General features: G+C 47.8%; 1 protein-coding gene across 1 annotated transcript; it reads right to left on the bottom strand.

The window, feature by feature from the left end:
- Positions 1 to 799: 799 nt before the first annotated feature.
- Fah (fumarylacetoacetate hydrolase) lies at positions 800 to 27,084 on the bottom strand. Its single transcript, XM_005077858.4, has 14 exons — positions 26,815 to 27,084; positions 22,944 to 23,054; positions 21,901 to 22,022; positions 21,667 to 21,716; positions 20,101 to 20,191; positions 18,323 to 18,420; positions 18,165 to 18,217; positions 16,383 to 16,482; positions 15,659 to 15,789; positions 13,957 to 14,032; positions 11,403 to 11,449; positions 8,956 to 9,057; positions 8,229 to 8,346; positions 800 to 981 (listed from the first exon to the last, which is right to left on the bottom strand). The coding sequence occupies exons 1-14, from the start codon at positions 26,893 to 26,895 to the stop codon at positions 902 to 904; spliced, it is 1,260 nt and encodes a 419-aa protein (XP_005077915.1). The 5' UTR covers positions 26,896 to 27,084; the 3' UTR covers positions 800 to 901.

The raw sequence follows: 27,084 nt of genomic DNA, 5'->3' as shown, positions 1-27,084 counted from the left end.
AAGTGACTGTTTCTGTGATATAGTGGCCCAATTCTAATGTATAAATTAGAAGAAATAGAAGAAAATAAGAAGACATATGTATCATCCTCTCTAAGGCTCAAGGGACCTTTCAGAAGAAGGAGGGGAAAGCTGGAGAAAGGGGTTGAGTGTTGGGCAAATATTTCCTCCAAAAAGAACCCCCCCCAGGAAACAAAGGAAGGAGCTCAGGAACTCAAAAGATTCAGGAAGGCCAGAAAGTTACAAAGCTCATGAATGAATAACGAATGATTATTATATAGCATGCCTGAATTCTCACTCACCTAGCCCAAGAAGAGTCATGGGTACCTTGTCTCCTTTTATCACTCAAAAACTGGGCCAGGGCTGCTGCATAGAGTGGGGACAGAGGACCTCAGGCAGGGTGGCTTCTGGGCTGCAATGGGTATGAAGGACAAAGGTGAACATCAGGACTCTTGCTCATTCTATCCTTGGACCAGGTGTGCACTTGGAGATTTAAGTCTCTATAATAGCCCATCCGTGTGTGTGTGTGTGTGTGTGTGTGTGTGTGTGTGTGTGTTTCTCTCCATGAACACACATGCATATGCATGCATGCCTGCAAGACACATTGGTTGTAACTCTCTGGGGAGTGCTTAATACTTCAGGGGCCACCCTCTTCCCACATTTCATGGAGTATTGAAGGCCTGAGGTGCCTGATGAAGAACCCCACCAGGGCCCTCACACCTGGAAGAGATGAGTTAATGATTGCCTCCATGGGAGCAGCACACACTGACCCACTGGACAAAACCAAGGACCCAGAACTCTGTTGCATTTCCCACAAGCGAAATGGCTTTATTCATTCCTGGATGAAGGGCGGCAGCAGCATCGTCCCTGGCAGGCAAGGCTGTGGCCTGTGGTTTCTGGAGCCTCAGGCTGGCGAGAGGGCAGGCAGCACTTTCCCAGCACACTGGCCAAAACCAACACGGTAGCCGTCCCCCTGGCAGTGACCTGAAACACAGTAGGGCAGGATCAGCCACAGACTTGCAGGCTTCCTGGTCTGAGTTGCTTCAAAGGGTGGACTGGGGCAGCATGAAGACAAAGATGGCCTTACTCAGGTTGGAAGTCAACCCATGGCTTTGCCTTTCATTTAACTCACTGCGCACCCCCACTGTAGCGGGAAATCCATGTTAAGGGGTATTAAAGACTTATTAAGCTACGACAAGGGGAAAATACACTGATGGATACAGGATGTGGTAAATCCAGTTGCAGAGTCCTTGGAAAGCTGTAGACCAGTCACATGCTGCTTCCTGCTGCCTGACCTGGTCTTCATCAGCCAAGAGAGTGTGAGCCCCTCCCCTTTCCTTTTAAGAGATCATGTCTACAGATGAGAAGCACCTCCTCTATCAGGCCAGATAGCCCAAGGTCATGGGCAGAGTGAATACCCACTATAGCCCCTGCCCTGGAGGCTGGTCCCCTACCTGGAACTGTGCCTCCTGCTAGTCAATGTGAGAAGGAAAAAAAGTGGAGAGAAATGAGATCCCAGCACCCAGTGGAAGAAAACTCAAGCAGACTACCGAGAAGACAGGAGGCCAAGAAGCCCAATGGCCCCCCAGACCAGATGGGCAGCAGATCTTTGTGGTGAAGAATAACAGACACCAAGGCAGGTGTGAGAGGCTGTCACTGTCACTTGATTGTAGGAAAGAAAATGGGTTTGTGTCACAATGGTTCAGATGCCAAAGCAGAAGTCTCAACTAACTGTGAGCTGTGGGCAGAGAAGTGCAGTCTCCAGGAACAGGTCCTTGCAGGTCCAAAGCAGAATGCCAGGTGAGGACAGAAGGCAAGGCTGGGGATTAATGCCTGAAGCCACTTGCTCAAACCGACGGTGTTTGGTTACTTTCTTCTTCTATGTGATTCCTGCGGGGGCCATACTGGGGCAGGGGTCCAGATTCAAATCCTGCCTCTGGGGCTGGAGAAATGGCTCAGTGATTAAGAGCACTAGCTGCTCTTCCAAAGGGCCTGAGTTTAATTCCCAGTAACCATACAGTGGCTCACAAACATCTGTAATGAGATCTGGTGCCCTCTTCTGGCCTGCAGGCAGACATGCAGACAGAATACTGTATACATAATAATAAGTAAATAAAATCTTTTAAAGCAAACAAACAAACAAAAAACAAATCCTCCCTCTGCTTATACCCATCTGTGAGACCCTGATTAAGGATGTGGATTTCAACTGTGGTCTCTATAAATGAGAGATGAGGGCTGGGTACCCATGGGTACCTTGTACACATGTCATATGAACTACATGAGAAGCTACCATATACTCAGTCATCAAGGGACTTGTCTCCTCATGGAGAAAGCAGAAAGCAGGGAAATAATAAGATAAAGAAAAGTCAAAGGAAGCCAGTAGGAAAGAGACAAAGAGAACCAGAGCATGTCAAGCTAGAAGGCAGTATACAGGCCCTAGTGCCCCATGCCTCATGGTCAAGGCAGGACAATCCAGGGCACCTGTGGATCCTGCTTCCCACAACCACACAGAAAAGGACTGTCCCTTCCCTGTATGGTACAAACATCAAGGAGATACGGCTGTCTGCCTCAGCCCCTAGATCTTTTTTTCCAGGCCTGACAGCTGCCCAGACAAGATTTGCATTGCCAGCGGCAGCTTATTCAGGCTCTGTCATAGTGGCATCAGAGAGAGCCAATGTCACATTTTCTCTCTCTCCCTCTTTTCCACATCTGCACTTCAAAAAGCGATTCAACTCAATCCACAGGACTACAGCAAGAGCCTGGGGTTAGCTGGTCGGCACTGGAGCAATACAAGACACAAACCTGCCATACAGCAGTTGGAATACTTGCTTGACATGAAGAGGTCTAGCCTTGGAGAGAGCAGCTCACAACAGGAACTCTATCCTGACTTTGCCATCTGTATGATCTGCCATGATTCACCTCCCTTACACTCTCCTAGGTTTTTGACTTTGCAAAACTGGGGCAATGACACATTTCCAAAGGCTCGGGGGAGTAAAAGATGAAATCATGGAAGTAGACGTGCCTTCAACACAGCTGGACTCGGCAGCCATTTAATAAGTACAGTTGGCAAGGGCTAAGGCCCTGGGCAGTTTGCATGTGACCTACACATGTGGTCCCTACACTTCAAATCATCTAAGTAAGAGTGGTTTACAATGCTTAACACGATACAAATGTGATGTCAAGAGTTACACTGCATAGCTTAGGGAATAATGACAAGAAAACTAGATATTTTCAGTAGATACAACCTATTTTAATATTTTCCCTCTAAGTGGTTGGATACATGGACATCGGAGTATAGAGACCACAAGGTACTGCATAATTATCTGCAATTAGGATCAGTGAGGGCAAAGTGGATAGTGGCCAACCCTGGGGTGTCACTTGCTCTGTACCCTTCTCTTTGTTTAGCCTACTAAATGGTGTACATAGTCTGTGTCTATGCACTTCAGAGTGAGCTGTGAACTCCAATGACATCAGATCCCACACTGGAACCTCAAACCTACCTCACAGAGTAAAGGCTGTCAGGTGTGATTATGGAAACAATAGTCAAATAAGGCTATTTGTGTGGGTCCTAAAACCAACACAAGTATGTCTTATGAGACAAGGAGGGAGGCTTAAGAAGGAGAACAAGACTGTGTCTTGATGGGAATGGGGACTGGAGCTCTGTTGGTTGCACTATAGCTGGAAGGCCAAGAATAGACCTTTCCCCTAGGCATCTGGAAGGATGCATGGCAGATTTCTGCCTTCCAGAACTGTAAGAGAAGACTATCAAGCTCGTGAGTAGTTATTGTTGGGGAAGTCCTGTTATTTGCCTGTGCATTTGTCAATAAAGTACTGTCTGGCCAATAGAAAACCTAGATAGGAGGGGCTAGGAATCCAGGAGGATTCTGGGTAGGAGAAACACAGGAGAGTCAACATGTGACGCCATGGGGGTAGGACGCCGGGAACTATTCTCCAGTAAGAAACATACTTAGATTAACAATTATGGGGTAATTACTTAAGGCAGAGCTAGCCAGTAAGAGACAAACAAGGCCAACAGCTTCATAATTAATATAGCCTCCTGTGTGTTTGTTTGGGACTCATGCGGATCTAGAACCAGGCTGGCACGGCAGAGCCCAGGCGACTGGCGGGGGGATAAACCAAAGCGGCTAGCAAAAGAAAAAGCTTCTCTTAACATAATGGTGATCAGGAGTGGGATCATGAATTTCCACGCAGAATGACAAAAGCTTTAAAAGAATTTTAGAAACAGAAGAACGGAGAGAAGCACAGATTTTTGGTAGCAGCATTTTTCTCAGGTGTGCTCTGTTTTGCTAGCGACAAGCCGAGATTCACGTGGCTCGTTTACCGGAGTCTTCCTGACTCAGCATAAAAAGAAAAAAAAAAACCAGCAAGGTTGTTTTAAGAGACTCTGCTACTGATTGAAAGGGGTGTACGTACACCTGGAAGTGACAGCTTTTGCTGGAGGTCAGCATGGACTGAGGCTGTAAGCTGGAGTCACGCTTACGCCCGCCATCTTGAAACGGCAGTTTAAAACAGCCGTGGTTTTACAGATAAGACACGTGGCCAGAAAAACATAAAGATTTACAGTAAAGTCAGACTTGGATAAAGAAAAACTTCTAAAGGTTTACAGTGTGTTTAAAAATATATGTGAGATTGAGAGAGAAACTGAAACGACAAAGTGGTAAATAAATACAAAAGCCGGCGTTGTGGTGGCGCACGCCGGTAGGATTTACTCCAGAGGCAGAGGCAGGCAGGTTTCCAAAGAGAAACCCTGTCTCAGAGAAAAATAAATAAAAGTGAAAGAAATAAAGTAATAATAGATAAATAAATAAGCCACGTAAAGATGGAAAATACACAGAGAGTCTGGATACTGTACGCTATTGTGTTTTTCAGTTTTTTGCTTGCTCAGGAAGGAACTGCTGCTAAAGTACACTTGATTATAAATGCTGCTGAATTAATCCAACTTCTATCTTTTAAAAATGCCTTGACTTCAAAATTTAAGTGTAAGGATATGTTACTTGGAAAAGGAGTTTTTATTTATGTTTCTACAGAAAATGAAAAGCTAAGGATTCCTTCCAGGCTTTTGTGGTTTGACGAACCAAGACCCCCGGAAGCAGTGGACCAGGTGTTCCAACAATCGAAACAGCAAAGATGATGCAGTCTTACAGGCCCTGAAAATACGGACTTATACAGGTTTCTGAGTTTTGTCATGATCCCCATGGTATAAACAGCGCCCCCTTCCAGCAGGAAGCAGTTTGGAATGAGCGACGTCCTAATTCCCATCTTGTTTATAAATCTTTGTTTTCATTTAAATGCGATGGTTTATAATTGGCTAGTGATCACAGCCAATCTTTTTTAATGGTAAAAAGGGGAATTATGGTATGGGTATTGTTTTTTATTTATTGAGACAAAATCAAGGTCAATTTTGTGATGCTTATATTTCTCCTCTTGATTAAGTATTGTGCTTATACTGATCTTTTACAATGTAATGCATAATTGAATACAGACTATAGATAGTTACTTATAATAGAATTTCTAGTTACATAAGTTAGGTTTCTAGATATACAGAAATATATTTGAGATGGACAGTCTTCAAACCTCTCAAAGACCTTCAGAACATGGCATTTAAAATGGTTTAGGGTTTGTCTTGACAATGAGAAATGTCTGCTCCTGGCAGCACCAATTACGTCTGAGAGGAAGATGGGCATCGCAGAAACTCGTTATAAAGTTTGCTTTCAACATGGCAAGATTAGCCATTTGGGCAAGAAACTGCTCTTGCCTAGATTGTTTGACTGTTGTTGTATAATCTGGACATGCAGGACCCACAGGAAAGTGACTACTGAACTCAGTCTTACAGGGTTCCTGCTTCATGAAGAGTCTGCGAGACTTTCTGCAGGACAAAGAAAAATGACTGACAGACTGCCAACGCAGATAGACAGTTTGAAATTTCCTGCTTTGCTGAGAAGTGTTCCAGACACATTGTGGCCTATGGGCTGAAGATGGATGCCCCAACGTTACAGAGGAACTTCGGGTGACTGTCCAGGCAGTAAGATGTCTCTGTCAATCCTAGTGTTTATATATTATCCTTCTGTGGTCTTTGATGGAGTTGAAGACAGATAGTTATAATTATAGTTTTCCTTAGTTATGATAAAAGATAAGCTACATATAGGACTTTGGACTCACAAGGATGGGATGGATGATATTTTCTTTAGATCTTGCTAAATGTTAATAGACAAAATGTTGTAACTGTGTTCTTACTTGATAACTGTTCTGTCATATACAATTTGACTATGTTAAAATTAAGACCTTTCTTTTGTTTAAACAGAAAAGAGGAGATGTTGGGGAAGTTCTGTTATTTGCCTGTGCATTTGTCAATAAAGTACTGTCTGGCCAATAGAAAACCTAGATAGGAGGGGCTAGGAATCCAGGAGGATTCTGGGTAGGAGAAACACAGGAGAGTCAACATGTGACGCCATGGGGGTAGGACGCCGGGAACTATTCTCCGGTAAGAAACATACTTAGATTAACAATTATGGGGTAATTACTTAAGGCAGAGCTAGCCAGTAAGAGACAAACAAGGCCAACAGCTTCATAATTAATATAGCCTCCTGTGTGTTTGTTTGGGACTCATGCGGATCTAGAACCAGGCTGGCACGGCAGAGCCCAGGCGACTGGCGGGGGATAAACCAAAGCGGCTAGCAAAAGAAAAAGCTTCTCTTAACAGTTATCACTGCACAGCCTAGGTATGGGAGCTGACAGGCATGCTGCTGACTTGAATGACACTAATGGAGCTGCTGGCAGGGGACAGAGGTGACTACTTTTGTGGCAGGGAAGGCTGAACCAGGCTGTGCCAAGCTGAGTCTGAGGGTCCACAGGTTCTGAGGCTAGTGGTGCTGTGGTAGCAGAGGGTCTGTAGTAGAAGGAAGCTGCATGAGCCACACAGAATCCCACACAGAGTAGTGACAGATTGTGTGAGGCAGCAGACAGGTACCACGGGAGGATCTTGGGCAGAACAGGAGCAGAGCGGAGCCAGCAGGAGGACCCTGTGAGAAGGACTGGCTGAAAGGTTGATTGCAGAAGCTTTGTGAGGGCTCCAGCTGTGACCAGTGAGCTGTCTAGAGCATGTCAACTGCGTAGGGAGGACAGGACACCTTAAAAAGACATCCAGCAGACTATGATGAGGAAACGGGTCTAAGGTTCCAGCCCACAGGACAGACTATTGGTACTAGGGCAGCATCAAGGAAGTTCAGGAGAGCATAAGATACACAAAAAGAAATGAGTGGCTGGTAGACTAGAGCAGAACAGGTGGGCATGTAGGAGGTGGTTATAGGCCCCATAGAAGAGTGCCCTTCAGAGAGGGTCCCATCAAAGAAAGGTCCAGATGCTTGGCTCTCTAGAAACAGTTGTATGACACAGCAGAGAACAAGATCTGGATACACATCATTATTAAATCAAGGTAACATGCACTCCATGCTTTATATGCCCCAAGATGAAAAGAACTGGGACTGTACAGATCAGTTGCTTGGAAGGGAAGCCAGACTTCCTTATTCACTGTCTGCAAGGCCTCCATGAAGGGCCAACCTGACTGTGTAACCTGTACAATGGTGCATGAACAATGCTACAGTGTAAGCCAATGTGAGCTACTCCTCATCTCTGGAGTCCCAAGATGTCTTCCAGGGGACTTAGTGGGGGTCCAGTGCAAAGCTGTTGGCATCATCCTATCAAATTGTTATCAAATTGTAAAGATGAAGCCAATCAAGTCTCAGAATGTTGAGTACCTCAATGGTCACACTGTTGGTGAGTCCCTGGGAGGTCACTGGAATGTTTATGACTCTGAGAAGTCATCTTCTAACCATGATCATGCCTTCCTTGCTATTAATAAATATTTGGAGGGCAGAATGGCAACCAAATACATGAGGTCTCCAACTTCCTGGAAAGGGGCTTTGAGAACCTTAGGTACTACCATAGTCATGACCTCTCTGACCCCAGTTCCAGGTCAGCCCATGCCCGTGGTCTGAGACATAGTCCAAAAAGCAAGGGCTCCACCATTACTGGGCAATTGCTGGGGAGAAGGGATGCAAAATGGACTTTCATGGCATTTCCTGTGTGGACACTAACACATGCAGTCCCAGGAGCCCAGGCTGCAGCCCAGGGCATGCCATGCAAACACAGAATTCAGAAATGCCAGTAAGTGTAAGGGAGACAGATGGCCTATGGGGATTGGCGGTTCACACCTGTTATGATGACTTCATCGCCATCCAGCAAGAAGGTCCTGGTCTGCCCCTGGCCCAGATCGATGGCCTTTGTTCCCCTCCAGGACAGTTCCAGCATAGAGCCAAAGCTTCCAGGTTCCTTTATAAGAGAAAAGGAAGGTAATATGTATTTACACCTTGGCAACATAATAGATCAGCTCTAGTGTGGACAATTACAGTGAGACACAGGGGCCCATAAAACTTTTGAGGCCCCTGTGAATGTGTCCTAGTGGCTCAATAAGGTGTGCCTTCATCTTTCCTGTAAGCATGTTATTAGGGGTCCTCTGACCATAGAGTGCCCAGAAAACTGATTCAGTAAGCCATCTCACAACCCTAAACAGTGTCATGCCTAATATTATATCACTGGCAAGAGACTGACACCTCCCAGTCACCATGGCCAGGATTGCACAGAGTGTGAAGCCAACCTATTCACTACCCCACATCATCATTTCCAAAGTCGTGCACCCCTCTCCCCAGGCTCATGGTGGCTCAGGGGTGGATGAGGAGGATGCAGCTGTGAGGTCACCTCCTAGGAGGGAACAGAGGGTTAGACAGAGTGGCTGCTGCTGTCTGGGAAGACAGAGTAAAGCTCTGGTTCTCACACGGGTCTCTCTCTTGGTCATTGTGCAGCAGGGAAACATTTTACCCCCAACTTTCTCAATTTGCCTATCTTCGGTTTGGTGATCCACATGGGTAGTTTGAGACTCACTGATCCACTGATGGTTCCAGAAGCCAAGAGGTCTCCAGGTCTCAGATTGCATCCGTTAACAGTGTGGTGTGTGAGTTGCTGCAGCATGGTCCAGTACATATTCTGAGGACACAGTAGGACAAGTGTGAGCATCCTGCTTTCTGGGCAGGATGTAGTCCATTTGTTCCATGCCTTCCCTGCCCTCCACACTCCATGCATACCTATAATTTATGCCTGTCTAGTTTGCCTTCCTCTGGTCTCTCTACAGATGGCCCTGCTGTCCACATGCTAAGGTTCTGACCCACCTTGTCCACCAGCTCTAACCTCACTTCCCCTGGAACCTCATCTTTCCCAATCACCTTTTCTAAGATGTCTGAAAGCCGGGCCTTCTCAGCTCTTTCTGTCTGCTCAGGCCTATATGTTCATGACCACCTCAGGTCTGGGAGTTCCCAGAGCCATTCCTGGTGAATTATCCTTCCTGCAGTTCCAAGGCCTGGCTGGCCACCCACCAAGACTTAGAACTGATGCCACCCCTGGAGATGAAATGATTTTAGCAGAATGTCAGAGCAGGATGGCAATGAGAAGGTGGGACATGAGGTCAAGGCTCCTGTGCCTGAAACATTGGGAGGTCATGCATGCCCAAGCCTGTGTCTCCCTTCTACAGCCATATTGGCAGGCAACAGATCCCTCAGAAGTGGATCATTCCCTCGGTTCCTCCTCAATCTCCTTACTTCTTTTAACTAGAAGGAAGGTTATGCAAAATAAATGCATCCATTCACAGAGTCTTTAAGTGGCCAAAAAACATACGAAGAGGTACCTAGCTGTGTTAGCCATTAAGGAAATACAACTTAAGCCAGAATACAACTGTAGCAGAATTTCTTAGATGTCAGAAGTGGCAGTGTTCATGTGATGGCTAATCTCAGTTGCCAACTTGATGCAATCTAGAACCAAGTGGGGAAGAAACCACTGTGAAGAACTATCCAGAGTCAGCTGGTCTATGAACACATCTGCGAGGGATTCTCTTGATTAGGTTAATGGAGCTATTCAAAAGTATTCCTAGCTGTGTTTCTGAGTGTGAGTGTTCATGTGCAGTGTGTGTATGTGTGTGTGTGTGTGTGTGTGTGTGTGTGTGTGTGTGTGTAGTGATAGCATGCGCACGTACGCACACACATGTTATAACCCAGCAATTCTATTCCTGGATATGTACCCAACAGAAATGTGCGCACGTGTACTCCAAGAAATGTGTACTACAATGCTGACAGAAATTCAAGAGTGACCAAGATATGGAAGCAATCAAATGCCAATCACCCACTGTGGAGCTGGCACAATTGTACCCTTTATAGCAAAGAGGCAAACAAGTTCCTACTGTAAACAGTAATGTGGCTGAACCTCACAAATTCAGCATTGCCACAATGAAGCTCAGCAGAAAAGACTTACACTATAACAAACCCATATAAAACTGATAAACTGACAAAGTCTGTATGGCAAGAGAAACAAGGAAATGTGGCCTGCCTTGGAGAAGTGATGGTGTAGCTGTAAAGAGGCTATAGGCTGCCGAGGGCAGGGAATTCCTCTTTTTGACATGGGTGCTGGATGCACAGGGATGCTTGATTTGTGAAATCTCCTCAGTTTTCCACACTTACAATGTTAGCATTTCTGTATCTGCACTGTGTCTGTATATGTGTATGCTGTTGTTTCAAACAAAACAAAACATCTCTGCTCTTCAGTGGTGCGGCTCTTAAGAACATATACTTCTCTAACAGAGAACCTGAGGTGGTTTCTCAGCACCCACATTGGGTGTCTCACAACACCCTGTAAGACCACCTTCAGGGATCTGGAGTCTTCTGAACTCCATAGGTGTTTGTACATGCATGTGCATACATACACATATGTACACATAATTTTTAAAATAATAATAAATATTTTTAAAGGTTTGATTAAAAAGTAAGTGGACTGCTGAGATGTCTCAGTTGGTAAAGCTTTCTTCACAGGAATGAGGGCCCAAGTTTGACTGAGTCGTGGTCCACATAAAAATCTGGGAGCAGTGTGTACTTGTAATCTCAGTACTAAGGAGGGAGAGGCAAGAGGATCTCTGAGATTGCTGGCCACCCGGCCTAGCCAGTCAGTGAGCTCCAGGTTCAGGGAGATATGTTGTCTCAAAAATAAAATGGAGATTGACTAAGGAAGACAGCCCCCTCAACCTCAGGCCCCCACGTGTGAGCACACACAGCCTGTGAGGACATGGGATCCAGAGGCTGGCCCTTGCAGGATGTGAAATGTGCCCAGAAAACTTTGGCCACATCTATGTAGAAGCCTCCATGTTGACAGGATGCTGTGATGTCATGCATGTCTAGAAAGGAACAGAGTCATGGAAACTCCAGGCTCTCGGGTTGTCCTGTCATTTAGGTGGTGCTATTCTCCTGCTCCTGTCACTTTCTTCCCTTCCACAAACTGGCCCCCAAACTCACCTTAAAGTTGGACCTGCAGATGGTAGCCGCCTGGCTCATTCCTTCTCCTGTCAGAAATTGAGAAGTGAGACTTGTTAAGATTTAGTCCCACAGGTCAGAAAGGAAACCTTCAAGTTGCTTCCCCTTGTCTGCAGGATTTCACTTAGTCTGTGGAACAATAAGCTTAGAGGGTATGAGAGCTGGGATACGCCCACTGAGGTCATCTAGTCCAGGAATGGCAAATACATGCACCTAGCCTATCAGTTTCTTCTCCCACACCCACAGCAAGCACCACTGACAGAGGCGTGTGTGCCGCTGAGTCTAGACATGGCTTCAGAGTGCCTCTTCCTACAATGCTCCTAATATCCACCAGGCCACTGACGACAACATAGGCTGAAACCTACATGTGAGCTTGATCAAGCACAGCCTGCTACTCTCTAGATAGCTGGTCTACCTGCTACACTTCTGCAACGACAGATAATGTAGTAGCTCACCATTAATGCCAGCAATCCTTGCTAAGCACTTACTTCATGCCGGGGATCAGCTCGTGCTGCCATCTTCTAACAATACGAATCATTAGAAAGCTCCTGTCCTCAAAACCCAGCCCTTCCCTTGGTGCTCGTTGCCCCTCTATAACAGGAGGTGTGCTCTGAAGCCCCACAGCAGGTCAGGGTGCCCACACTGCTGCTTACCAGCCGCGTTATTCTGATGTCGGCTTGGAACCTCAAAACTGAGTTGAGCTTTGTATGTCCAGATGCTGTGATTTCACTCCTGTCCTGTCTCCACCCCCCCCCAACCCCCTGTATCAGTGCCCTTCGCTGATAGACAATGCCCAGAACAAGAGCAAGATAGGAAGGCACTGCAAGGATGTGTCTGTGAGTGAAAGCACTAGCTTGAAATTTACAACCCTGCCACTTAGTTCCAGCCTGGCCCTAGCCAGCCCCACGACTCAAGGAAATCTTCCTCTCTGAGGCTCAGTTTCCTGACTTGAAACATGAAAGGATGGGACCAGCAGTTTCCCCCGGGGGGGGGGGGGGGTGCCACTGTGGCTCTTAGATCTTTTCTTGATGGAGCATTCCGCTACTCCATCCTTAAGAAACTGACTCTTGGGTCTAGAGAGATGGATCATCGGTTAAGAGCACTGGTTGCTGCTCTTCCAGAGGAACCGGGTTCAATTCCCAGCACCGGCTTGCAGCTCACAACTGCCTGTAACTCCAGTTCCAGGGGATCTGACACCTTCACAACAGTGCATATTAAATAAATTTTATGTCAGTTGTTAAGAAAGAAAGATGTTAAGAAAGGAAGAAAGAAAGAGAGAGAGAGAGAGAGAGAGACAGAGAGAGACAGAGAGAGAGAGACAGAGACAGAGACAGAGAGAAGAGCCAGGTGGTGGTGGCACACACCTTTAATCCAGCCCTTGGGAGGCGGCAGAGGCATGTGGATCTCTGTGAGTTCGAGGCAAGTCTCATCTACAGAGCTAGTGCCAGGACAGCTAGGGATATTACATAGAAAAACCCTGTTTCGAAAAACAAAAAACAAAAAAAAAGAGGGAAAGAAACTGAGTCTTCTGCCATTCATGAAGGCTGAAACCCAGGAACCGGCCATAACAACACAGCACACCCTGTGTGTGATTACAGACGAAAGAAAGAAATTGAGGGAACAAGAAGCCAGCTAGAGGTTGGCCTTGGGGAACTAAATGTCTCTAAATGTGTCCCCCAGGCAAACTCCCTTCTACCCTGTGTGTAATTACAGACGAAAGAAAGAAATTGAGGGAACAAGAAGCCAGCTAGAGGTTGGCCTTGGGGAACTAAATGTCTCTAAATGTGTCCCCCAGGCAAACTCCCTTCTACCCTGGACATGAAGATGGCACCTGCCCTTTCCTAGGTACAGGTTCTGTTCTAGTCTAGACCTGGGTCTAGGGATCAGTTTCCCCAGTCACCACCATTGTCTAATAAAACCAATGCTATAATTCCCCTTTCACAGATGACAAACTAGGGCATTACTTGGTGACTTTCCCAAGTCCCAAAGCTGGACAAGGGTAGAGCTGAGACTGGACCTCCATCAGGGTCTGCATAGCAGGCTCCTCACACCACAGCTTGGTCCATAGAGCCAACATCTCACACCACAGCCCAGTCTGTGGCGAGGCTCGGTGGAGGCAGGCCATCAACATGGATCTCGGGGCTATTCAATCTGTGGCTCAGGGCTGAGCCCTGCTTTTCAAAGTCCCATGAGCCTCTGAGATGAGGCTTTCAAACAGGCCCTTGATGAAATGTGCCACACATCTGGGGTGCAGTGTAAGGTGGGCGTCAGTGACAGATGGGAGCAGAGGCGAGGTAGACCCTGGCTGGAAGAGTAGAGTCAAACAGAGTGGAGGCCAGGGTTTCCATGTAGGACAATACCTCTAAATTGGAGGGTGGCCCTCACATTCTTCTTTTTACAAGAGCCCCATACAGGCTCCTGACTGGAGCAGGTGCCTCTAGAGTCACCCAGTCAAAGCTTGGGATCCATTGGGACAATGGCCCCTGCCCGTGTCTGCCTGCTGAGCATGGGCAACACCACTCACCCTGCAACATACCTTTCAAGGCAACAGACAGGTTGATGTCAAATGTGTACGGCTGCTTGTGGCAGAGATACGGCAAGGGCTTGGGGTCCTGGAGGGAAGAGCATAGCAGAGAGCTGGCTGTCAGGAGGGCTGAGTTCCCAGCAGCCTCTGCTCTCCAGCACAGACTGTGCCACATGGCAGCAGCGTTTCTTCTCCAAAGACCGGGTCCCTGCGCACTGCCCACGGCTGGGCAGTGACGATCAGGAGGTCAGAGTGCTAGATTGGAGAGAAGAAGCTGAAGATGGGGTGCATGCGCAGGTTAGAGGTCATAGGGCCAAACGAGCAATGCTGCAGGAAGTTGGGGGGAGACTAGGTTTGGGAAGGGGACCATGCGAGGCAAGATGGTCCATAGAACTTGTAAGGAAAGGTTAGGACAGTAGAGAGGGGCAGAGTGCCTGGAAACAGTGAGTCTGGAGCCCTACTGGGTGCTGGAACACCTGAAGAGGCAGATGATGGTATACATTGTGGGGGGGGGGGGGGGGGAGGAGAGAGCATTTCCCCAAAATACATTACAAAAAATCATTTAGCAGGACAGAAGACCATTCAGTGATTTGAACAGCTGTGTGTTTCCAATGGCAACAGTGTGACTAGTGATGCTCGTGGGGAATACAGCTCCTTCCCAGCGCATGAAGGGTTAAGGCCAAAGCTACTTTAGAGGAAAGCAATGCTGATTAGTCAGGAAGGGACAGGAGTGGTGACAGCTAGACATAAACGGTACTTGGGAAGGTCAGAGGCAGCTGGGGTCCAGGCAGCCCTGTGAAGACGGACCTGGAGGAGGGATGATGAAGGAAGATGTGGGTTATCGAAGGCAGTGGCCCAATAGGTCCCGTGAGGACAGAAAAGGGTGGAGTAGAGGGAGACAAAGGGGAGCGAGAGCAGCAGAGAGGAGGGGAGACAGCTACAGAAGATCCAAGGAGATGGCGTGAAAGCCTTGAGGGACTTTCATGAAGGAACAATTTGCAGGGAAAGTCCCCAAGGTTGTTCAAGCATAAAATTACGTGGATGAGTGAGGGAGAAATGCAGCAGTACACGGGTTGTTGAGACAATGCCAGGGAGGGTGAGGTTGGGGAAATAGAGAGCCCTGAGCAAAACCCTTTGGAGGAGAGTTAGACCCAGAGACAGACACGGGAGGACCAGATAGGCCATTCGATAGCACCACATGGGAGAGAGCCTCTAAGGAAGTTAGGGCCTGCAAGGTGTTGGCTGTAAGGCCATAAAGGCAGGGTGCCTGCAGCGAAGGGGTGGGACAGAGTATATTGTGACAAACTGGGGAGTGAGAGTGAGGGCCGCTAGCCCAGTCCTGGGCAAGGGAGCTGGGAACATTGTGGCACAGACAGACAATGCACTTTTCCCTATACCTCTATTCCAAATGCATTCTACAAATTAGACTCCAGAGGGAGCCATTGCACAAACCAAAATTGCGCAATAGGGCAGCTGTGAGTCGTGTGCAGTTTTGCCAAGCAGTCCCCTGAACTCAGAGAACTCTGAAGGCAAGAAAACTATGCTTTTTCCCTTATGAATTGTGTTAGAGGGAGAGAAACCCCTGGAGCCACAGCTGCCTGGCCACTGCACCACGATCCTCCAAGCACCGCCACTGTCTCTGTATTTGCTCAGGGGCAGCAGGAAAGGGCAGAAGGAGAACTTAGAGCAGGGCTTTCAGCAGAGGGATGCTTACCTGCGCGGGGTTGGGCACCACAAAGGGCATGAGGGCATCCATGGGCACCACCCATGGAGAGATGGTGGTTCCAAAGCTCTTCCCCAGAAATGGCCCAAGGGGGATATATTCCCACTGCTGGATGTCTCGTGCTATGGGAGAAGAGCAAGCTTAGGCCTCATAATGGCTTACAGGTTTACTCCAAGCTGCTTCCTGCCCTTGACCTATATGGACCTCTCTACAGGGCTCTGGCATGTCCGACCTCTGGGGAATGAAAAGAAGGGTGTTCAGTGTAAAGACGAGGTCTTTGGAGGCACTGTGCTAGGCTACAACAAAGGGTAACAAGGCAATCTGTGAGTAGGAGACCCTCTCTTGGGATGTGTGAACCCACGTCCTTTTACACATGGTATCGGAGTACAGAGCTGGGACTCAGATGCTAGGCTACTGTACTTTAAGTCTCAGCTCAGTTTCTGGCAAAAATCCCTCTATACTCAGTTCAGCAGCAGCAGAACAGGATGATGGTGCTGGCGATAACGAGTGGAGATAGGTGCGGCTTGATAATGGCATGGGTACCGCGGGCGCCATCCTTCTACGCATGAGCAAGCCGTTTAGGGAGGCTGGCACTGGTCTACACCCTCAGAGTCAGAAGTCTGTGTGGCACCACCCTTGCAGTCCTTGTGCCTCCTGCCCCGCTCCCAAGCCTGTGTGTACTCCTCAGAGCACAATGCCACCAGGTTAATATTACCACTCCAGTCGTTCATGAGGACCATCCCGAAAATGTGCTCGTGGGCTTTGGAAATGGGGATTGGCTCTCCGAATCTGTTCCCGGGGCCGACAAAGAAAGCCTGTCATAGGGAAAGTTGGTTAGATTCAAGATGACCTGTCACTCTGGGTCACTATGGGTTACAGAGCAAAGGGAAAATATTTCCGAAGTCCGACCAGGAAGTAGGGCTGCCTGAGGACCTGGTACTAATTCACTGGACATCTAAGAGAGGAATTGTGCCCGTTTTCCTGCCAGCCCCATGACAGTTTCCTGACCCTCAGGGTACCACAGGCCTTCCTGCTCCTTCCTTTGTTTCCGGTGCTCCATAACCTAGTATCTGACAGCTCTGTGATAGCCGTGAACCAACAGAACATCCAGTCATGTCATGGGGTGGAGGGTGGGGTGCCTTCCAAGCACAGAATCAGTTACAGTCATGAAGATCAGCTTTGTTTGTTCTGTGACAGGGCTTAAACAATGCAAATTTTTCATCAAGATAAAAAGACGAAAGACTGAAGGGCACCGAGGCAGGAAACATGCCACCACTTTCAAGTCCAGGGCATGTCCACCTCACTTCTCACAACTGCATGTGAGTCTTCAGCGCTTTCATAATAAAGTGCTCAATCTAAATAAAAAGTGGAGCCTTGCTGGGAAGCGAAGGGGAAGGGAGACTTTGGGGAAAGTGATTTTAAATTATAAATGTTTTTTCAAAAGTGGAGCCTGGGTATAAACGTGTTTCTGAAACGGTGAAGGCCCTGCCACAGGTATAATGATGTGGATATGGCCGTTTGATGCTTGTTATTCATGTGACATTCCATAAAATCCCCATGAATGCGAACAGACAAGGCGAGACAGTGCTCCCTCCAGGAGAAACAGTGTTCCCTCCAGGAGAAACAGTGTTCCCTCCAGGAGAAACAGTGCTCCCTCCAGGAGAAACAGTGCTCCCTCCAGGAGAAACAGTGCTCCCTCCAGGAGAAACAGTGCTCCCTCCAGGAGAAACAGTGCTCCCTCCAGGAGAAACAGTGCTCCCTCCAGGAGAAACAGTGTTCCCTCCAGGAGAAACAGTGCTCCCTCCAGGAGAAACAGTGCTCCCTCCAGGAGAAACAGTGCTCCCTCCAGGAGAAAAGAGCTGGGTTTTCACTGCCACTGGCTACAGCACTCACCAACTGAACAATAAGTCACTTTCTCTAACCATATTTTACCCCTTTTTTCTTAACGATATCTGGTATGGAGTATTGACTCATCAACAATGAACTTCCCATCAAATAGCTACAACTCAGGTAAGAAGGAGGCTTTCCTAACACACATGTCTATAAGGGAAACTGTCCCTCTTGCAGTTAGGAGAGTACAAAGGCACTTAACTTGGAGGATGTTATAAAATAACAAAATCAGCTCAAGGCACATAAGAATGTGGAAAATATGGGGGAAAAAACAGACCAGAAAAGCAGCACGTGTTTATAGAACAGAGACCTGAGACAAGAAGGCAGGGAGCCTGCTGACAAGTGTGTGCATCAGGGGACTCAAATTTTCCACTTCTCTGTGTGGTCATGACTTGTGTTAATATTTCGGTTGCAAATAAGTTTAGCCAGTAGGTGAATTCACAAGCACAGAATCTGAAGAAAAAGCATCAAGGGCACTCAACGGTCCGATGGGTTCACAGGGCTGCTATTTATGTCTGGACAGGTGTGAACTGCTGTCCCAGAAAGAGAGCCTGCCTGCTGCAGGCCTTTGTGGATCCCACTCAATAAAACTCTACACATAACGCACCATCTCCAACTCCATGTCCAGGAGCTTGCAGGCACCGTACACAGGAGGCTTTGCTGGAGAGACAGCAGATAAAAGGAACCATCAACACCAGGTTACAGAGCTCATAGCAACAGGACAGAGCTGGGCATTGACAGGGCCTGGATACTGGAGTCACTTACAGTTATCAGGTCTCATCTGCCCCATGGGTCTTCGGATTGGGGTGCCAGATACCACGATGGAGGAAGCCCGGCCATGGTATCCCACAGGTAAGTGGAGCCTACCAAAGGAGGGTGAGAGGATATGGGTGCCAAAGTGGGGGTGTAAGTCAAACTTCAGAAAGAAACAGAGTCGATATACACTCATTATTCAAAAGTTAAAACATGCTCCCAAGTGTCCATGGAAAGATGGATGGAGAAAACAAACATGGTATGTCACACAAGGGAAAATGATTCAGCTTTCAGAAGAAAAGGGGGAAGGGCGTGTCTACAATTCCAGCACCCAGAAGGCAGAATCAGGAAGAGTACCACAAACTTGTGGCAGCCTGGTGTACATAGTAGGTTCTAGGCCAGCTAGGGCTAGCTATATAGTGAGGAGGAAAAATAAAGAACCCAGGTTTCTCTGACCACAGAGTTCTGCTGTTTCCTTTGTGGGCCCTGTCCATCTCCAATACAAAGGAACCCTAGGAAAAAACTCATAAAGCTCAGAACAAAGAGCTATCCAAGGCTGGGGCACACAGTAGATGCCTGTAAAACAAGAATATGGAGAGGAAATAAACACGTTTTCCCAAATATCAAAACACTACCAAGTAAGGTGGGGCCAGGGATCTCTTAGATGAGCAGACAGAATTATGTGGTGAGAAGAGAGCATATGATATGATAAGCACCAATGGTTGTTTTGAATAAAGCAAGAGGTCATGCCTGCACTGCAGTGAGTGGCAGCTGCCCCAAAAGATTTGTCTATACCGCCCCCCCGAAGATGTAATCAATAGCCCTGGATCATCTGAGACTCCCTATTTCCCAGAGTGCCTTTGTACGAGGTAGAAGACACAGAGAAGAGGAGACAGCCATGGGAAGACAGAGGCAGGCGAGAGTGATACAGCCACAAGGACTGTCCATGGCAGCAGGAAAACGGAAAATAAGGGTCAGACTTGCAGGGCATAGCAGGCTGGGCCAGGTCTCCAGGCTCCTGCTTAAGGTGGGTGGATATGACAGACTGCAGAGCTCCAGGTTGTGTTTATCCCCAGCCAATCAGAAACTGTCTGTTCTCATGACCTCAGGGAAAATTATCCAGCAGCTGGTCTAGCCTCAAAGGAGCTGCCTGTCACCAGGGTACCAGAACTCCTCTATCCAAACCCCAGGGATGAGGAAGTGAGGGGCAAGGCTGGGTAAGGAAATGCATCCTTGCCCTCATCTGAACGAGCTGGGGGAGCCACAGCCTTTGGCCTGCATTTCCTTCCCAGAGTAGGAACAAGAGGCCTTCTCTTGTGATGTGATTCGTGGTGGTCCTCAGTGCTGCTTTTTGTACGCCTTACGCACACATTATAAAGATAATACAGGTTGAGCCTCCCTCCTCTAAACTGCTTGAGGCTGAAAGTATTTTAGATTTCTGATTTTTTTGCTTTTTCAGCATGCTTGTTGTCAGAACATAGGTAGTTTGCAAACCAAAAAATCTAGAGATCAAGCATCACAGGGAATCTAATCTCATGTCTGTTCTCCAGAGGGGAGATAAAGGGACCTATCCACAGGCCCTTGATAGCTCCCTCTCCACCCCTAAAGTCATGCTGAGGGAACCAGAAGCTAGGTCGGCTGTTTCCAGAGGCACTAAGTAACATCATTAGTTCTAGTTTTTTTTTCCTAGGCTGCTTTGACCAAAGAGGGTCATTGCAGCTCCTGGGAAAAACATACTGTAAAGAGAGAGATAATACTGAGTTTATCCCAACATCTGGTCTAGGACATACCAATTGGGCATCAGCGCATTCTCCTTGCCCCTGAACATAATTCCAACATTAGTGGCATGTGGCCGAGAGGAGTAGAAGTCCGTGTAGTCTCCTGCAGAAGGAAAACCCAAAACGGCCAGTGACCTAGATGGTGGAAGTCCAGTCCCAAGAGTAGGGACTCGCACCCTTCTTCAAGATTCAAGGACCCCTTCAAAAAAAAAAGTAAGCTCACACTTTCTGAATCAGACAGTGCAGTTTAAGTATGAAACAGCTGCTACCACTCCCTCCCAACTTGTACCACATGTAACTGCTGTGACCCCCACATGGTCAACCCGCCTTTGCTTGATATACGCCTGCTTCCCAGCCTCACTTCTCCCTTACCTCTGTTGGCTTAAACCCTGGAAAATCTAAGGCACCACTGCTGAACCCTTCTCTGGAGTCAATTTCACTGTGCTCCAGTCCCAAGTGTGCAGATCTTCAAGAAACTGTCATCAATCAGGCCGGGCCCAGCTCAGCCCTTATTTCCTGTGACTGGCCCTCAGCACTAAGAACAAGGCATCTTGTCCCTGTGTTTGAACTTGCATATTAGTGCCTGTTGATTGTGATGAGCTGAACATGGAGGTTCGTGAACTCCAGATGCCCCTCTCTCATATGTGAATGAATTACTAAGATCTACTAGAAAACTCACTTAGAGTAATTTGCTTACTCATCTTCCTAAACCTTATACCATCCCAAAGCAAAGCTGAGTGCCTCGATCCCAGCATCTTGGACTAGAAGTGGAGGTGGAAAGATAAGGACAGGAAACACAGTCTGGGAACTAGCTAACTAAGGGGTGGCCAGCCTGAGCTGTAATCACATTCATAGCAGTAAAAACAAGAGGTCACAGCATCAATTAGCTAGAAAGGATGAAAGACCCATAGAAGACAACTAGTTTGCCCTAAAAGTGTAGCACAGTCCTAAAGGGAAGCAAGAGACGAGCCCATCATCCAGCCCACCTTCCACCCAGCTGTGGGCACTAGCATCTCTGGAAGACTTTGCCGAATGGAGAAACTGGTTCAGGAAACCCCATCCTTCCAGGGCAGAACTGTACAGCTCTCAGATCACAGGCATCCCGCCAAGCCAAGAGCAGAGGCTCCCTCTCATGGCTGACATACAAGGATACAGCCACAGGAGGATACAGCCCCATCTCAGCTTCAGGCTATCAGGTTGTACTGACAGCAATTTGTTGACTCAGTCAAATCAGATGCTTGGCCAAATGCATACATAGACCCTCCAGGGCCCTCTGGCTTTCCTTAAAACTCTCTCTCCTGATAGCTCAGAGTGTTCACCCCACAACCTTCTGGGAGGAAGGAGAAAAGTGTTGTGCAGGCAGCCATGTATCCAGTTGCAAACTTGGACAGGCTGCTGCTTCTTTGGGGGAGCAGGCTGGAGACAGCCTGGGCCAAGGTTAACTGTGTGCTGACCTTGGTCATACTGGGATCAGCAGGTAATCCTAACACCCTCCCTCTTTTCTCTCTCCACCAAGACATGAGGATCCAATGCATGTGTCCAGCCATCTAGGCCCACTACCAGGGAAACAGGACTCACCTATGGTAGCAGGAAGGTGCATCTTGGCAGAAGCCTGGGAGGTGAACGCACTGAAACACAGAATCGGAGGCTCCACCCAGTCTCCCAGACCCAGAGCCCTCCCACCAGCATGCCACCCAGAAGTTGGCCTGACGGCACCAAGCTAGGCAGTCAAGCAGCAATGCACAAGGACCCTGGCAACCACCCCAGCCTCATCTCCCTTGACATGTCCCTCTTCTGTCACGTGCTCCTCACCGCTGCCGAAGCTCCTTGTCATCTCTGAGCCTGGCTTGGCTGGCAGACAGCAAGTTCTGCAAAGATGCTCTTGCCTCCTTCCAGGCAGCTTGGCCCAGGCCCATAAAGCTGTTGAGAGTTGTCTAAGACCAAAACAGGATTAGAGATGGCTATGTCTGAGAAAATCCTTCAGCTATCCCTCCCACCAGAGTCTGACATCTCTCCATGCGTCCACAAGTTGGGACCTTTGTCCACATTTTTGTCCTCTCTGCATAGAGCTAGAGAAAGCTGGTCACCTTTCTTGATGCCCTGTCGACTCCTGGGTATGCTCCCCACCATCAGTGCTCAAGAGCTATTATGTGGACAGCAAGCCACGAACTGCACAAGTCCCACTTATCTGGTGGCAATTCTGACTCTGGGCCAGAGGGTGGCCAGGAGAAGTGACAGAGAGGATGTGTGCAAAGCTACTGCACCAAAGAGGTGCTCAGTAAACACCTTACCGTGTCAGGAAGAAGCAGATCCTAAGAGCTGACCTGGGATGAGGGAGGAAAGCTGGACCCATCCCACCCCAACATGGAGGTCAAGCTGGCTGTTTCCAGACGCTGCTGAACACCTAGATGACAGGGCAACCATCCTACATCGACACAAGCAAGACTGGATGCTCCAGAACTGTATCCTTAAAGGACTGAGCAGCCATCCACCATGAACACATGAAGGCCAGGATGACTGCCTCAAGCTGTACCCCAAATCTAGACTGTAAGGCTCATAGCCCCCTTTCTCAAAGTTTTCCTGGGCCTTGAAAGACCAAAGCCTGAACAACCTAGAAGAAAAGGGAGCCAGAGTTACATAATATCCTCACCTTATAGGCAACTTGGCAAGACCCACTGGACTCAGGAGCTCGCATTCTACTGAGAAACCACCCTAAGTTGTCAAGGCTACCTTCTCCGTCACCTGTATGTCTCAGAACAGCTCCCTCTTATCTAGGGATAAACTGTGACTAAGAAAAATACTAACTCATTTGTAGCAGGCAGTGAAATGAAACAATTCATGACACAATGTCCTACCTCATCAAAGACATGCTGGTGTTTGGAGAGAACAGGTCCAGTGAAGAGGTGTTTAATGACACTGAGGTCCAAGATCTGGTCACCGATAGCCACACCAATCCGTGGCTTTGGCTAGGAGGAGAATGACACAGTTAGTTCTGACAGGCCCAGTTCATTCACTGTAACACTCACCCAATATTTAGGGACCTGTGGGTTACTTTGGGATAACCCCCATAAAGACAGATCCAAGGTCTAGGATCCAAGACAAGAAAGAAAGCAAAGCTGAGATCTCTTGGTGGAAAATGAACAGGTAGCCTGGAAGGCAAAGTTCCTAGCTTTGCTTACATGCCTCCGGTGATGAGCTGCTCACCACCTTACCAAGAACCTGAAGTCCTTTTCATACTGGGCCTAGGGCTTTGCTCAGGGCCATTCTCCCATGAGGCAGAGTAGTGAGTGCTCCACATCTACTAGCTCTGTGGTAGCTTGAATGCAGCCGAACTTGGGATGCAGGGTGCTGCAGAAACCTCAGTGCTCCAACCACGTGAATGAATTTCTTTTATATCCCCATAAAAGCTCCGCATGAGTTCAGATTAATACAGTGGCCCAAATATTTTGTCAAGGCTGGTCTCTGAGCCCACAACACTAAGCATGTTGTTGGAAGACTTCACCTCCTGGAGCTCTGTCCTAAGCCAGGCTTTCTTGACACCCAAACCAGCAGTTCTGCCATTCTAGGAAATTCATGAGAGCTGAGAGGCAGAACCTGCTCTTTTCAGTGGGCTGCAAGGCAGCCCCTAGGAGACAGGGGTAGACTAAGGTCACACAAGCCTGAAAAGCTTCGCTGAAGAACCCTTATGTCCTCAGTTCTGTATCTCCATGGGACTCAGTCTCCCCACTCTGCTTCAAAGAACACAAAACTGAGCTACATGGATCCAAGTGATAGTCCACTCAGGTGATGCAAGAACAGACCCTGGGCAGTCATCCTATGCCTTGCTGAAATCAAGAAGGAACCTCTATCATTGGGTCAGCTCTGTGATCTAATCATAGGCATTCTCTGCCTAGTAATGTGTGAACAAAGTCTACACATTGTACTAAGTCACTCTGGTACTATAATAGCTGTCAAGGGAGAGGAGTAATCAGTAGTCCTACCCAGATCTACAGTCTATGAACCACAACTATCACCAGAACAGCAAGGCATCTACAATAAGGTAATAACAGCACTTATATCCCAAGGGTAACCAACAGCTGTTTAATTGGACTTAAGGCATGCTCAAAAGGAGGGAATCCACACCTGTGCCTGTAAAGCTAGTCAAATGCCCGTGGCTTGAGAGGTCACAGACCCACGAGTGGAACCTACTATAGCCATTTTCCTAAACAAATATAATTTAAGTGTGTTCTAAATATGTATCCTTATACCCACAGGTTAAGTATAACTGTCACCCATTATCAAAGGAGCTTCTCTTTTCAACAGAAACCATTACAGAGATCCACAACTGGTCAAAACACAGAGAACAACTCATCTTGGGTGCCCAACCCTGTGATACATCTGCTACTCTTACGACTCAGGAAAAGTCAACAGAGAAGAAGCAAAAAAAGACAGTTAAGAGGCATTGATCCAGGACACCTGTTGATAGAGTATTTCCCCTAGCCATGGCCAGAGAAATGCACCTAGGAACTATGAACAATATAGTTTGATGGGAAATGTCATTCTGAAATCTGTCTCTTATTGGTTGTTGAATAAAGCACTGTTGGCCAATAAGGAAGCAAGATAGATGGGACTAGGAGTCGAGGAGGATTCTGGGAAGGAGAAACACAGGGAGTCATCATGTAGCTGCCATAGGGGTAAGAAGTCCAGACCCTTTTCTCCGGTAAGAGAAAAACTTAGGTTAACAATTATGGAGTAAACACTTAAGTCAGAGCTAGCCAGTTAGAAACAAGCAAGGCCAACAGCTTCATAATTAATAAAGTGTCTTGTGTATTATTTGGGGACTGCAATTGTGGCAGGGCCCAGGCGGATGGTGGGGCAGGTTGCTCTCAACAATAGTTGCCTTAAGACCACCACAATGACACCAGTTGGCCGCCAATACTGATGGGAAATTCCACATGGTCCCACCCCCTAGATGAAGAGCTACAGGAGGTCAATAATTGCCTCCAGGGTCAAGCTCCCACATAGGATGTTCAATTCCAATCTGTCAGCCCTAGACACATGTACATATGAACAAAGCTAAATGCATTCAGTAGGTTATATATGCATATGAATATACATGTAACAATAATAAAGAAGAGATCATAAATATGAGAGGGGGAAGGGAGAAGTTGGAGGGAAGAGTGGGGGAGCAGGAATGATGTAGATGCAGGGCTTACATGTGTAACTCTCAAAAACATTAAATTTTAAATTTAAAATTTAAATTAAAAATTTATTACTAATAAAAGAAGAAGCTGGGCATAGTGGCACACTCCTTTAATCCCATATTCAGGAAGCAGAGGCAGGCAGATCTCTGAGTTTGAGGCTAGTCTGGTTTACAAATCTAGTTCCAGAATAGGCAGAGCTACAGAGAGAAACCCTGTCTCAAAAAACTAAAATAACGATGATGATGATGATGATGACGACAACAACGATAAAGGTGATAACGGCTATAAAGAAACTGCAGCTTACTCTGAAAAGCCTCTAACCATAGATAAAAGAACAATAACTCCAGATTCCCTGGGGAGAGCAAGTCAGAGCTCCTTACTACACAGTCGAGTACTGACAATGTGCTTGTCTGCGCAAATGTTCCTGCCTAACCCACTGGTGCTCCCAGAAAAATCTGAGAGCATCTCTGTTGAGGGCAAAGTACCAGGGGAGGCCAGAGGGAGTATTCTGTTTCCAGAAGGTGGTTGGCTGACACAGGTTAAGGCTCCACACACCTCCTATGTGGAAAGGACGACACATTAACTTTGTGCCCTTGCAACATCTAGTCATGCCCGGTAGTTGTGAAACCACCAGTTGACTCTTCTGATCAAGGCATTCAGCACAGGCGATAGAAAATGGCAGCCATCTGGGCAACAGATGAGGGCAAGTAGACCAACTACCAGGAACCCCTTCTTTCCTTCCTTCCTTCTACTGGTGCTTGCTAGCCAAGCACTCTGCCTATGTCACGGGAAAATCCTGGCAAAGATATTCTGACTCCTTTTAGGTGCAAGCAGCTCCTATAGCTCTATGACTGACACAGCTGAATCAACAGTGTGAGCAAAAAGCAAGCAGAAAATACCACAAACATTTCGGAAGAATGTGTTTTTCCCACCCTAGGAACCCTTGTGTATTCGCTGATAACTCAGCTCCACTAAAGCCGTTTTCAAAGATTTCTTTCTAGTCACACTTTGTGTACAAGTCAAAGTTCGTTTCTCTTGCCCCACAGGGCTTGTGATCAGTTCAGGGAATGCCTAAGAAGTTCACACTAAGGCAGAAAGAATGTAGGCCAGAGGTAAAAGAATCAGACCGCACAGTTTCTAAGCCTGGAAGTGCTTGCATCCTCAGAGTTGCTCAAAAATACAGGGTGTGTGTGTGGGGGGGGGAGTCGGCTGGTACTTTTCCAGGTTGTAAGGTCAAGGGCTAGCATTGAAGTGAATGACCACCCAGCTTCTTGGAAAGAACCGGCCTGCGGGACTACGCGTCCGTTTCTGGGTCACAATAGTCGCACGGGACTGCTGTCCGGGTGAAGGGTGACAGCTCCCATTTCTCTTTGCATCTAGTCCTCGCACAACCCCACAGAAGCTGAGACTGAATTTCAACATCGTGCACAACTATGGTGGGTCATGAGTCGCTTTCGAGCCACAGGCGCCTTCCACCGAGGCTCGGGAGAAACCGACCGAAGCTCCCACCTCCCCGCGCCCGAACCCAAGCGCCGAAGCTCACGTGGCTTTGAGTGGAGAAAACGCCGTAGGGCAGGTTTTGGATGGGAAAGTCGGAGTCCTCGGCCACCGGAATATAGGACATGATGACAAGCACCCGGCAGGAAAGCCCGTGGCGGGCAGGGGTTGGCTAGCGGGACCGTGCTTAGGGTGAGTATCAGTCTAGCCCAGCACTCTTAGACCCAGTGACCTCCCAGAACCCTGCAACTGTTTTTGCCCCAGGCCAGTACCCGGTACCGCCTGACAACACCCCTACCCGCCCCTCGGGACCGCC

The sequence above is a fragment of the Mesocricetus auratus genome, unplaced genomic scaffold, assembly GCF_017639785.1.
Source record: "Mesocricetus auratus isolate SY011 unplaced genomic scaffold, BCM_Maur_2.0 Super-Scaffold_4256, whole genome shotgun sequence".
Classification (NCBI taxonomy): Eukaryota; Metazoa; Chordata; class Mammalia; order Rodentia; family Cricetidae; genus Mesocricetus; species Mesocricetus auratus.
This window is presented reverse-complemented; position numbering and strand designations above follow the sequence as displayed.

Coding starts and splice junctions, on each gene's coding strand:
- Fah (XM_005077858.4), bottom strand. CDS start 26,895: ATGTCCTATATTCCGGTGGCCGAGGACTCCGACTTTCCCATCCAAAAC. Junction 15,790..16,382: donor CCTCATGAACGACTGGAGTG/GTAATATTAACC, acceptor CTTCTCCCATAG/CACGAGACATCCAGCAGTGG. Junction 9,058..11,402: donor TCTGCAGGTCCAACTTTAAG/GTGAGTTTGGGG, acceptor CTGTGTCCTCAG/AATATGTACTGGACCATGCT.